The sequence below is a fragment of the Callospermophilus lateralis genome, assembly GCF_048772815.1.
Source record: "Callospermophilus lateralis isolate mCalLat2 chromosome 11 unlocalized genomic scaffold, mCalLat2.hap1 SUPER_11_unloc_1, whole genome shotgun sequence".
Classification (NCBI taxonomy): domain Eukaryota; kingdom Metazoa; phylum Chordata; class Mammalia; order Rodentia; family Sciuridae; genus Callospermophilus; species Callospermophilus lateralis.
This window is the reverse complement of record NW_027510153.1, coordinates 3,025,109-3,038,500: the sequence shown is the minus strand read 5'-3', so window position 1 is coordinate 3,038,500 and position 13,392 is coordinate 3,025,109. Positions and strand designations below refer to the sequence as shown.

General features: G+C 39.1%; 1 protein-coding gene across 1 annotated transcript in view; it reads left to right on the top strand.

The window, feature by feature from the left end:
* Positions 1 to 13,166, top strand: part of LOC143385940 (integrin beta-6-like) — a 49,702-nt gene extending 36,536 nt beyond the window's left edge. The window contains 2 exon segments of the mRNA XM_076841375.1: positions 7,089 to 7,289; positions 13,068 to 13,166. Of these exon segments, the coding sequence (XP_076697490.1) occupies positions 7,089 to 7,289; positions 13,068 to 13,166 (300 nt within the window).
* Positions 13,167 to 13,392: the final 226 nt, after the last annotated feature.

The following is a 13,392-nucleotide window of genomic DNA, read 5'->3' as shown; positions in this document are numbered from 1 at the left end:
TTCAATGGAGAAAAGCACCCATGGTCATATAAATGTTAGAGATGGGAAATTATTTTTTCCCTTTTTTGCCAGACTTTTGAGAGTTGTTGTGCACATTAAATTAAATATGTGTGTGAATCACCAGGAGGGACAAAGGGAGGGATTCCTAAACATGTTTGACGACAGAATCACATTTTTTCCCTTGAAAAACTGTTTCCACTGAGAATTGCTAATTGATTCCTAAACTGAGGGCTTAAAGCACGTGGTTGTCTTGCCTCAGTGGTACAGACAGTTTCCATTTCCACATCCTTCCTGGACCTTCTAGCCCCAACCTCATCATTCCCATTCTCACATTTCTTCCTTCTCTGAGAATGATTTCCTTGGGCCACCAGGAGATCACATTTTCACTGTATTATTCTAGAGCAGCCATGTGGGCACTCACAAAGGAGAGTAAAAAAGAAAGGGCCATTTTTTATGAACAACAAAAGAAAACCTTAACAGCTAATTATGCAAATCTTTCATTGCACATTTGATAATACTTTCTCAATACCCAAACACTACAAATAAGGCTATGTCTAGAGCCATAACAGTTAGGAAAAGGAGTGGTGAAGTAATTAAAGCAAGATGGGAGTTGTGACTCAAAGGTCATACTGGCAGTTCCATTAAAACTGATGTAATCCTGTTCAAGGAAAGTAAGCCACCCTGTGCTTCAGTGCAGCTATTTAAAAGAAAATTAAAAAGTAGGATTAATATTACTGAAATGGGTATGATAAGCCATCCCACACATTTCCTACCTGAGAACAGAATGTTTCATTAAGTGTATTCAAGGGAGCAGGATCGGCCCGCATGGCCAGGGCACAGAGGGAAGGAAGACAACATGGCACTAAGAAAAATCACATTCCTGGAGACTTTAGGAATCCCAGGTGATTGGAGGGATGAGGTAGGCAGCTGTGGGTGAAGACCCTCAAAGTGATCGAAGTATGAATTGTATATGCAGTTTCATTTGCAATCAAACACATGAAATGACAGATTTCACTAATCACATGTTGCCCAGAGGTTCCCAAACCTTCTAATCAGAATCATCTCATTAAACTGCTTATTAAACCACACACTCAAAATCCAAGTGCCCATGTGTATACCAGCCCTTCACATGCAGCCCTGTGCATACCCCCCACCTTGGGGGCGGGGCAAGTCCTCAGAATCCATCTTTTCAAAAACCCCAGGTGATTTAGACAGTCATAAACATTTGGAAATGACCAATCTAGAATGGTTTATAATTAGATTTCTTCATATTCCTATGTAAATAATGTTTTAAATGAGTTCAAAAACAGTTTATTCTCTTCATTCTCTTGTCTAAAATCTTAATTATAATGCTAAATGTTTACCAGTCCTGTTTTCATGAATAATACAAGGCACACTTCTCACAGACTTTGCCACATTCTTACCTTACAAATTACATGGAAAGACAACAAACAATGACCTATATTTCTATCTTTCCATAGCTGTAGCACTTTTGTACCCCAATGGGCTATTATTTTTCTTTGTAAGGAGCAGGGAAACACAGGCAGATTCTGTTTCATTAACACCTTGTTGTTTTTAAGCTAATGAGAGAAGTTATAAATGTGTCCAAGATTATTTGGAGTGGTCTCAATTTTATTATTCTGACTCATTGTGTCAAACACACTAATATCTAACCATATGTCCCAGAAGTTTGGGTTAAGAGCAAATGTTCATTCTACTTCAGGTTTCTGAAAAACAGTGTTTGTAATAGTATCATTGAAAAGTCTCCGATTTAGAAGGTAGGGTAACTACAAGGCAACTTTAGGGTTTGTTGTTGTTTTTTTTTATTTTTAATTCAGAAAAGGCTACATCTTGGCAGAGGAGCTGAACCACTAAAATTTGTAATAAACAGATTGAAGATTAGCCTTTTACTTTATTTTCAATTTCTGTTGTGATACAATATACTGTCATTCTGGGTTTCTTTAAGTCTCTAGTTTACCCTTATCCTGTTGGACCCTGAGCTACCTAACACTGCGGTCTCTGTTTCCTAATATTAATTTATTTTTACTGTTGTGACAATACTTGGCCAGCAAGCTTGACTACACCATTGTAAAGAAGGCCCCTTTAAAAGTATCAGTATCCATTTGGACTGTGCAGCAATGTAATCTAGACATCCTCCCAGATGCTCTCAGCAAAGAGGAACATATAGCCCCCTCATTACCATAATCAGGGCCATTCTATTCCCAAGACAGCTGTGGGCACCTGCCTTGCAGGTGACAGCTGCATTAAATCAGACCTCATCAGACTTCGTCCACAACCTCTTCTTCCCCACAAAAAATCCCAGAGCCTGAGTTCTGGTCCAGGTCTCAGCAGCAGGCCAGGCAATAAAACAGAGGTTCGTTTGCTGTCTGTGCTTGCTCTTCAATGTGCTGACAGAATTTAAGTTAGTCCTGAATGTGAAACCAAGGTCAAATTGGTATCACTTAAGAGCCTAATAACCAAAACAATACAATCATAACCAGAAAGTAAGTTCAACACATCACAATGCGATCAAGAAAACATGATCAGAAAAATACTACATTGCTGAGCTGAGGGGAAGGGAGAGAGAGAAGTCAGCACCATTTGAGAGGATGAGTGTGAACTTGATTTTGAAGCTCAGGTAGGCAGAATGCTCCTGGAGACTTGCTCTTGAAAAATCCCGTGTAAATCACCTTCCTTGAAATGCATACACAACATGCAGCTTGCATCGTTCAGTTAAGGAGACTTAAGGTGAATCCTGCTGAACAAGGATGAATTATTTTCTAATACAAAAACCCTGCTTCCTCATTATCTATTTCATAAAGTCAAATTCTCCAATTACACCCCTAACCTTCTGTTTGTGACTGTGACAGTGGCTTTAGCGGTTATCTTGAAATCAAAGCCATCCTGTGTGATATAAATTCTATTGGAAACACACATCCCCAAAAATAAATTTCCAGAACTGGCCCTGACCCTGTTTTTTTTTTTTTTTTCAAAGAGAGAGTGGAGAGACAGAGAGAGTGAGAGAGAACCTTCTTTCTTTTTAATATCTATTTCTTTTTCAGTTTTTCGGCAGGCACAACATCTCCGTTCGTATGTGGTGCCGAGGATCGAACCCAGGCCGCACACATGCCAGGCGAGCGTGCCACCGCCCAAGCCACATCCCCAGGCCCTGACCCTGTTTTTAATTCAAAGGTTTTGTATCATACTGGTTTGATGTGTTGTGCGTGTGTGTGTGTGTGTGTGTGTGTGTGTGTGTGTGTGAGAGAGAGAGAGAGAGAGAGAGAGAGAGAAACATGCCTTCGGCTGATAAATGCTTCCTCATTACAAAACTGTCGGCTATTCTTTTATTCTTCGACACAATATGAGTGGCACATCAACACGCCATCCTTCAGAGCACACACAGATGCCCTGATGCATTTTATTATAGTATTGAATTTATCTCTGTGCTTTTGTAGTGGGGAAAGTGAAGGGGAAAAATTATCTTCCTGAGGCATCACACGAGTCCCCTGATGGCTCTAATGATGCCTCTTCCTTCACACAAGCCCTATTTCCTGGGTAGGCCTGGTGCTTACAGATGCCCTGAGGGCAGAGCCCACCCCGGAAGTCAGAAGTCCCTCCCTTCCCACAGCTTTCAGACCTGAAAATCTGGAAGGACAATTGGAAGTCTGGATAGAAAAGAGACAAAATGAGCACCTAGGAAGGGGAAGGGAGGTTAATGCTTCCCACATTTTCCAAGCAAATGGGAAAAAGGAGCCAGTGAGGCCCCACCAGAACTTTTGTGGACACAGGCAGAACTTCTTCATCTTCTTACCTCTGTAGAAATTTTCAGAGCCTAAAAGCACATCACAGTCAAGGAATGAGAGTGGAAGAGCTTTCCTTGCTAGAAGGTGCCAACTACTGCTGATGTTGAACCTGTAGGTTCCAGCGTGGAGGATCCAGATCCTTGTGGTTTAGAGGAAGAAAAGGGAGAAGACTGCATTTGCTATAACATCAGTACTACTACTAGTAATATAAGAGCAACTCTAGCTTATGGAGCCCTTACCAATACCAAATGCAAGCTGTCATTCCATATATTTTACATGTATTAATTCACTTAATATGTATAAACTACATTCACCGTACAAGGCAGGTACTTTTGTTGTATAGACAAGGAAACTGAGGCATAGAGACATAAATAATTTGCTGCATCTTGCACTAATTAAGCACCAGAGCTGGTTGAGGAGTTCCAACTGTTTGGCTTGGAGCCCGTGCTCTTAACCACTGTACTATACTGCCTCCCACTGGCTGTATGATCATAACAAACATGTGAATCACAAAAAATGTTAGATCAGCATATCCAACCTAAATGTTTTCAGAACCATATATATAATTTAAAAAATTTCAGTAACCACATGAAAAAGTAAAAGACACATGAAATAAATTTTGCTTTTATCCAAATACTAGCACTTCAACATGAAATCAATATAAAAATTATTAATGAGAAATTTTACATGTTTTCAGAATATGTGTTCAAAATCAGTGTTTATTTTACACCAATAGCACAACTTAACTTGGAAAAGCCATATTCCGAGTGCTCAATAGTCACATGTGTTATCAGATTAGTCCAAGCAACAGCATTGAACACTCAGCACCCTAGAATTAGGTGCAGCATCGACCTGGACTCTATAGGAAACATCACACAGTGATGGAGGTGACTCTCACTCCCACCCAGAAATCTAACTTCAGTCTGAGTATCAAGAGAAATGTCAAAGAAAGTATAAAAAGTGAAGATCTCTGTTCTGTAATATTTGCTTTGATACTTGAACCAAAATCTTTGAGAAATACACAGTGTCCAGTGGATTTAAGTTCTTAAAATAATTATCTCTGCTAAGTCATTCCTCTTCCCACTTTATTCCCTTCTGGGGAGTCCTCCTAATTTACTTTCTGTCTTAGCAAGCTTCATCCTGCTTTGAGAGGCAATGCACAATGCCCCACTCTAACCCATTTCTTAACCAAACTATAGCAATATGGGTTATATTTTTCATTGATATAAGCCCTTTTGCTTTCTTTTCAGGAACTGAGCTAACCTATTAGAGACCAGAACAGGGTCTTTAGATCTTTGTTCTGTAGTAGCTATGTCATTAGCAACTTTTGTTATTTCTTCCCTATCTTCTTATATGGTTTCTACAAAGAACAAAAGGCCAGGCATGCATCATTAGGCCCCTTTTGATTCAGATCAGTTATAGAGCCCACCTGAAAAGCAGCATGGCCAGTTATATATACATGAAACTCTCCTCTATGTGTATAATTCTCCTTATCAAAGAGCAATAAGAGTTAGGATAAACTAAACATGAATAGCTTCCTCCCCCAGATACCATGGATTTTGTCTCTCTTCTTGCAGAGGGTTGCAGATATTTAATGATCATTTTTATATGGTATTTTTTTCCATGAAAGCAAAAGGAGAGCTTAATTATAACATTTCATTAAGAAATGTATCATCTCCTAGGCATAGTGCAAGGATGATTAGTCATTTTGCTGTCAATGAAGGGAGGTACTGGATAATTGCAAAATTATATTAATACTCTCAATAGAGTCAAAATAACATTTCATGAACTCTTCAAGTTGAGAGGACCATACAGAACATCTAATTTCTCTAACTTCCCTGAGGATAAAAATCATTAGGAACACCCTTAATAAAAAAAAAAAGTCTGTGGCCTCATCCAAGACCCATTGAATCAAAATCTCAGGCGAAGAGCCTAGGAAGTTGTAGGTTTAATAAACATGAGCACTTCAGCTTATTACCATCATCAGGAAAGTTGAGGGAACAGTGAGCTTTGTTTTGCAGATGAGATCGAAGAACATGACTTGATTCTCACAGCTGCTGTTCATCAGATGGGAATCAAACCCAACCCTCCCCACTGTAGGCCAGAAACTTTCCAGGAAAGCAGAGCATTACTTTAGAAGCACAACCAAACAACAACAAGAAAGCCATGTCTTCTATCTGTAAAAAAGGAAGTCGCAGCAAATAGTAACCTTTCAGGGGATAGGTTTTATATAATTTTATAATATAATCTCCTAGACTGCTCTTAATTCAGGAAGATCGATGAAAAGGTGTCTGCAAGCATTACACACACACACACACACACACACACACACACACACACTCCATTTCTACTTTTTCATGTACTCAGAAGAGACCATCTTTAGTGATTAGGCTATAGTTTCTTTTTCATGGTGCTTGAAATATTCTATATGCACTAATTGTCACTCTTCTGGATTCTAATTAGCTCTTTTCAAGTCAGCCATCAAGTATATGGTCCTCCTTGGTACCTGCAAGGTGATTGGTTCCAGATCCCTTGCAGATACTAAAATCTGCAGGTGTGTAAGCCCTCTTATGTAAAATGGGATAATATTTGCATATAACCTAAGCACATCTTCCCATATGCTTTAAATCATCCTTGATTACGTATAGTACTTAATACAATGTAAATTCTACCCATTTTTTTTTGTTGTTGTTACAATGCTTAGGGCATAGTAGCAAGGAAGAAAAGCCCTTTTATGTTCAAAACAGACACAAATTTTCCCCAGTATTTTCAATCCATAGTTGGTTGAATCTTGAACATGCAGAATCCAAGAGCATAAAAAACTGTATACTGGGGCTGGCGATATAGCTCAGTTGGTAGAGTGCTTGTCTCGCATGCATAAGGCTCTGGATTCAATCCCCAGCAACACACACACACACACACACACACACACACACACACACACACACACCAAAAAAAACCCACTTTATATTTATTTACTTTGAATGACCAAACACTTTCTTTTGTCGTTTGCTCTTCTTTAAAGAAATAGAGAGTTATCCTTCAACAAATAACTTGCTTTTTAAAATTTCAGCAAGACCAAAAAGGTGTCAATATTTGCCCTCTATTGTAAGAAATGTATGAAAGGAAAACCCAGTGAAAAAATGTCTTTCCATGATTTGGGGACTGAGCTCAGTGGTAGAGTGATTGCCTAGTATGTTCAAGTGTTCAAGGCCCTGAGTTCAATCCCCATCACAACAACAACCACAACAAAGCTTTTCTACATCAAAACATTGATAGTGCCAGCTGCTTCTTATTATAATTTCATTTGTTTCCACAGACTGTCCAAAACCTCCAAACATTCCTATGATCATGTTGGGGGTTTCACTGGCTATTCTTCCCATTGGAGTTGTCCTCCTGTGCATTTGGAAGCTGCTGGTGTCATTTTATGATCACAAAGAAGTTGCCAAATTTGAAGCAGGACGATCAAAGGACAAGTGGCAAACGGTATGTCGAAACTCAGGGCTACTCTTGGTGCAGTGGTCCAGGCAGAAAGGATGGGAGAGGGACTCCACTTTCTTCTGTCTAAAAAAGAGTTTAGGTGTCACATTTTTCCCTACTGCCCTTGTCACAATCCCAATAGTTTTGGTTTCTATTCTGCTTTGGGAGCAAACCTCTTAATCCATTATCTGGCCACAAGTGTCCCTCATGACATGCATTGCTTCTCAGTGCAGTGGGTATCTCCACCACTCAGAAGAGTCCTGTGAAATTCCTCATACAGCAAATTAGGGACATCATGGAGGTATATTCTATTCAGTGCCTCTTCACCACCAGGAGGATCCCTTGGGCTCCATTTAATAACACATGGGTGCTGGATCTACATATTTCCATGAATTAGTTATGCTATAGCTAATGGAATAATGTCAGTGAATAGTCTGACAGTTCATGCCAATTTTCACGGAAATACTTGTTACTCATATAATTGGTTACAAAGCAAAGTTGAGAAGACTTTTTAAACACCAGGCAGTTTTTCTGAATAACATAAATTTTAAACAGCTACCTGAAAAAAAAGTATCAACCTTCAAATATATGTACTCAATGGGCATAATTTGTGTCTTCTCTTCACAACAGGCAAACAGAAAACAGGACTACAATTTTATGTGTTTCTATTCCACAGGAGGATAATTACATTTCTAGAGACCCCTAGAAACAATTTCATGGTTTTAATTTAATCTCTCTATCTCTAATGGTGTGTCTAGCTATCTAATAGCAATTATCTTACATTGCTGAGTCTCAAAACAGTGACATCACTGGAGAAATACAGGCAAACACAATGCTCCTTTGGGCTCATCTGCCCAAATAAATTGATGCTAACGCTGTTTTCTCTGAGCCTATACAATATTTTCAATTTCTAAAGCAAACAGAATTTTCCCTTTTGCATAATTTTATCTCAATAAGGGATATCTATATATTAGGCAGTTATATTTTAAACTAATCATAATATATGATGCACAACCAAGGACAATGAAAATTTTTATCTACTTTATCTTCCCATTAAAAATGCCTTTGGATACAATAACCAAATGTGATGTATGGATCTTCTTTGGATCCTAATTTGCACAGTCCAACTATAAAATATGTATTTTAAAACAACTGGGAAAAAGATAAATAACACTAGATATTAGAATAATAGCAAGGAAATATGCTTAACTTGATCAAATACCATTAGGCATGATGTCTTTACTAGAAAATATCCATCCTTTTTAGAGATGCAAACTGAAGTATACAAGGGCGAAAAGAAATGAAGGCTGGGATCTGTTTTGAAATAATTCAGCCTAAACAGAGGGTGGGAGGGAGAGATAGTAAAAGTAGTTTGGGCAAAATCTTGATAACTGTTGGATCTGGTAATGGGTCTTTGGAGGTTTGTTAAATAACTTTCCTCTTGGCATATGTATGGATTTTTCACAACTGAACAAAACCCTTCAGGAAAGTAAACTATGGAATAATTGATCCATCCCTAAGAATGTAAAACGTGACCTGATGGTTTATCTTGGTGACTTAGAACATAGTGATAATGAGGCCAAAGTTGTGGGATAGTTAACTTTGCCTGATACAATGGCCACAGATATCAATCTTAACTTTCACCAACTGCCAAGTAAATGCCTGGCAATGGTCAGAAGGGTGAGCAGGCAAAACAATGTGGATAAGTCAGCACAAAGAGCAATAGCAGCAAATAGTTGGACAACTATCAGCCCTGTAAAGTAGTCTTGGTGTCCCCATTTTGAAGATATGTAAACTGAAGCTGAGAACGATTAAGGGGCTTCCCAAACCTAGCTGCAGGTGGAACCCTAATCATTAGTTGTTCTTCCAAACACCACCTTTTGTTGATCCTCCTGGAAATAACAAGAAAGTGTTTCACAAACAGGCAGTTGGGCAGTTACATGATGCCTATATACCAACCAGCATGTTTTAATGTTCTTATACCAAGGCATGAGTGCTGGCAAATGATTAATATCTTTAAAATAACATTTTAATTAACAGTTAATTTCCCTCAAAACATAAATTGTTCTCCCTCTGGATGTAGAACATGACTGCAATTCAAATACCAAATTTTTGCTGTTTCTTCAACTAAAATGGGACAAAAACATGCATTAAACAGATAAAAACATAAATGAAAAACTATCATTCCCTGTTCTGTCGAGTTTCCTTGAATAACAAATGTGTGATGTTCCTGACTAGATAATGATGGAAATAATTATTCACTTGGATGCAAAAGAGGTTTAAATCAAATAATTCAGTTCAAATTTCTCTAATATATCCTCCTAGAAAAAAAACTAGTGTTCCTCAGTGCATACATTTAAATATCTTCAATTTAATTCAATTTTTATATAAAACCTATTTTTTCCCCAAGAATTTGACTGATTTTTAAAACCGGGGGACAAAAGGGTCAGTAGGGTCTCCTGTATTTTCTCCTGTATCCATAGGGCCCCATTGGACTCTTAAGGTGACAAAAGTTAGGACAGGAAAGTCTTCACTCTTGCTTCCTGAAACTTTTTATCATAGCTGTGAAGAAAGGTTACCTTTTTATTATACTTATAAGCCCCCTTGCATATTCCTTATGAAAACACAAATGGAAGATATTTAAATTCATCTTTGATGAGACATTTTTTTCTAGGATAACAAGTCATTAATTTGAGGCAAAATAAATGTACAGGCTGACATTTCTTGCAGTCATGGATTGATTTTGCACTGTGATAAGCAAATCAGGTCTGCTTTTGGCAGTTAGGTGATCATTAAGAAAGCTGTGGGTCATGGCAGAATTTTCTTATTACCATTTTTTTCCAAGCTTGAAAAAAATGTGTCATTGCTTTTGCAGAATACACAGCCTAAACTAGAACCCCAATATTCCTTGGGGGAAAATCAGCCTGGTCACTCCAGATGATTAGGAGAAAACTGTCTAAATGATGGAGTGGAGACTCTCCCGAAATGGGGAGGACCCCAGTCTACATTTCAGTTGGAACTCCAGGCAGGGCCACTGCAGCCTGCACAGCACAAATGCAGGCACATCTGGTGCTGATGCCCCTATTTGCACCCATTCTCCTGGGCTCTGAGCATCAGCTGAGGTCAAGAACTGCCCCATTATACACACCTCTGACTGCAACAGGGACTTGCTTGTGCTCCACCTTTATACTTCCTCCTCAACCTCCTTCAGTAATGGAGTCCACTTTACCCATCATCCACCCCCCAAAAAATATCACAGACCTAATTTTTTGTTGTTGATGTTGTTTTAAAATACAGAATAAAAACTGCACAAAATTAAACATTCAACTAAATATCTATAAAATAACATTATTCCATCAATTGAAATTCAAATCCCCCCCACCTTTATAGCAGAAAAAATTCTAGTTAATGTGGAATGTGGATGCATTTTAATATGTTCAAGATGACAGGGGTAGGACCTACAAACAAGCGCTTGGCCCTACGAAGGTCTGGCCCTGCTCATAGTCTATTTATTCTTCCAGAATCCTTTTTCTATTCATTAAGTTTCCTTCCTTCAGCAGAGGCTCTGCCCTTCATTTCCAGCCTGCACCTCTTAGGTTTTCTACCTTGCCTCTTTAGCCAGGTCCTTTGTTCTTCTGTAACCAAGTAGATACTAGTGTTCTAAACATCAAAGAATTCCATGCATGATTTTTGTTTCCAAATGAGACTCTACCATCATCAGAGACCACATCAATCTGCCATTCACCCTCAAAAATTCTAAGGTTTTCAGAAATAAGGACTTGAGATCCTTCAGAATTATCCAGGCTGAGCTCAGAAGTAGGAACAATACAGCAACCTGACCTTCACCCTCATCCACCAGCAGCCAAGCTACCTTTTCCTATTTGCCCTCAACAGAGAGATAGCATCTATCTCCAAAGGCACTGTGTCAGAGGTTGAGCCACTGGGTATGGGTCTGACTACTGCTCACAAAGAAGGCCCTGTAGCAAGTCCAAAGGCAATGTGTAGAAGAGGTCAGGGAATGTTTTTGTTTTGCTCAGTTCTTCTGACAGCTGAAAGAATGTTCTGAGATAGCCCTGCACAGTGGCACATGCCTGTAATCTCAGCAGCTCAGGAGGCTGAGGCAGGAGGATGGCAAGTTCAAAGTCAGCCTCAGCAATTTCGAGGTGCTAAGCAGTCAGTGAGACCCTGATTCTAAACAAAACACAAAATAGGGCTGGGCATGTGGCTCAGTGGTTGAGTGCTCCTGAGTTCAATCCCTGGTACTGGAAAAAAAGAAAAGAAAAGAAATGTTCTGAGATAGCAAATACAATCTTCTTTTTTTTTAAATTTATGTCTACAAAATATGACTATCTCTACAATTCATGGAATAAAGAGACCAATGTAACTCAGAGATAGTATCTGGACTTCACACATATGGGTTTGGGAATGTTAAGACTTGCAAAGCCCTATCAGAAAATATCTTTATAACTTTCTTCAGGATCTAAATGAAAAGAAACTTCCAAATTTGAAGAAAAGTTATAAGTAAGAACTAATAAGAAGAGGCAGCATGCATTGAACAGTTAGTATGTTTAGACACAGTGCAATAGGATCTTATCTCATGGACGGAGTAGGAAATTTGTTAATCCTTCTTTAATAGATGAGCACACCAAGGCCTAAGGTTGCTTAAGTAAAGTCACCTGGTAGGCTGGGTTTGAACACAGACTGTCTGATGCCAAAGCCTGTGTGTCAACCTTGGAAATTAGGAGAGAAGACACTGTACCTCACAGAGATCCCTTGCTCCTGCCTAGGACAGCTCACAGGCTTGGTCCTCTGATCCTCTGGTTACAGCACCACTGCTGCAAACACATCTTCAGCCCCAACAGCACAGCTGTGTTCTCTGGGCATGGACTCTCAATCTCCCAATGGCCCAAGGGGCCAAGCCATTTTGTGCTGTCTGCCTTCAGACCACCACTCACTTGTGAACCCAGGTTTTACATACCAATAACTTGCAGAGTCATCTGCTTTACACTCAGTTTTGTCTAGTAAGCATATGCCAGAAAGTTCTTCTGCTCTCCAGAGAAAGTGTTAGCTGTCCAGGGGATCTGTCTGTGCTCCTTCCAAGCAGCTAGCTGCTCCTCCTTCTCAGTTTTGATCTCATTTACACATCGTTATCACGCCCTGTCTGATAGCTCACCACCAGCAGCTTCAAGACAGATACTATGTCATTCATATGTTATGTTTCTATCAGTTTCACTTTTCCCACTGTTCACATTACCTTACCTCTCACTTTTGGTTCACCAATTGGTGTTCATTCTGCCCGTTCAATGCATATTGAATACCTGTTATCAGCTGAACACTGTTTTCACTGGGTAAAACAGGCAACAGAACATGTAAACATGTTTCCTATCCATAAATCAGTGTGTTTCCAATGAGGGTAAGATTTTTAAAATGCCCATGTGGAGGGCTGGGTGTATAGCTCAGCAGTCAAGCGCTTGCCTAGCCTGCTCGAGTCCCTGGGTCACACACACACTGACCCCCTCCCCTTACACACACAGAATACCCATGTGGGACTAGTTTCACCTATTAGAAAAAAAAGCAAAGCTATAGAGCAACCTGAAGTGGCACTGCCATAAATTTGAAAATGCTGAGTATGAAATATCAAATGAATCAAAATTATTCCAATAGCTTCCAAGATTGAAATTGACTCTCATCTTCCAATTTGAACTATAATAAAAATACCTAGAAATATTAAAATAGTATCCTAACAAAGTGTGCAGACTTTCATCTGAACTTTTTTTCTTTTAGGGAACAAATCCACTGTACAGAGGCTCCACTAGTACTTTTAAAAATGTAACCTATAAACATAGGGAAAAACAAAAAGTGGATCTCACCACAGAAGGCTAGAACCACTTGACGTGTGGGAAAAGTTGGCTTTACTGATGTGAAATGTTAATGCACTATTTTATTTTCCTTTCTCTGTTGCTTCAAGAAGAGGTTGGCCTAATATAATAATAGGTCATTTGGAGATCAGCCATTCTCTGTATGAAGGTGAGACACTATGTTGACAGGTTCAAAGTAATCAAGAAGAGGAATTTCCTTAGCATAGAGGTGACTTTGGGGATCATTTGAG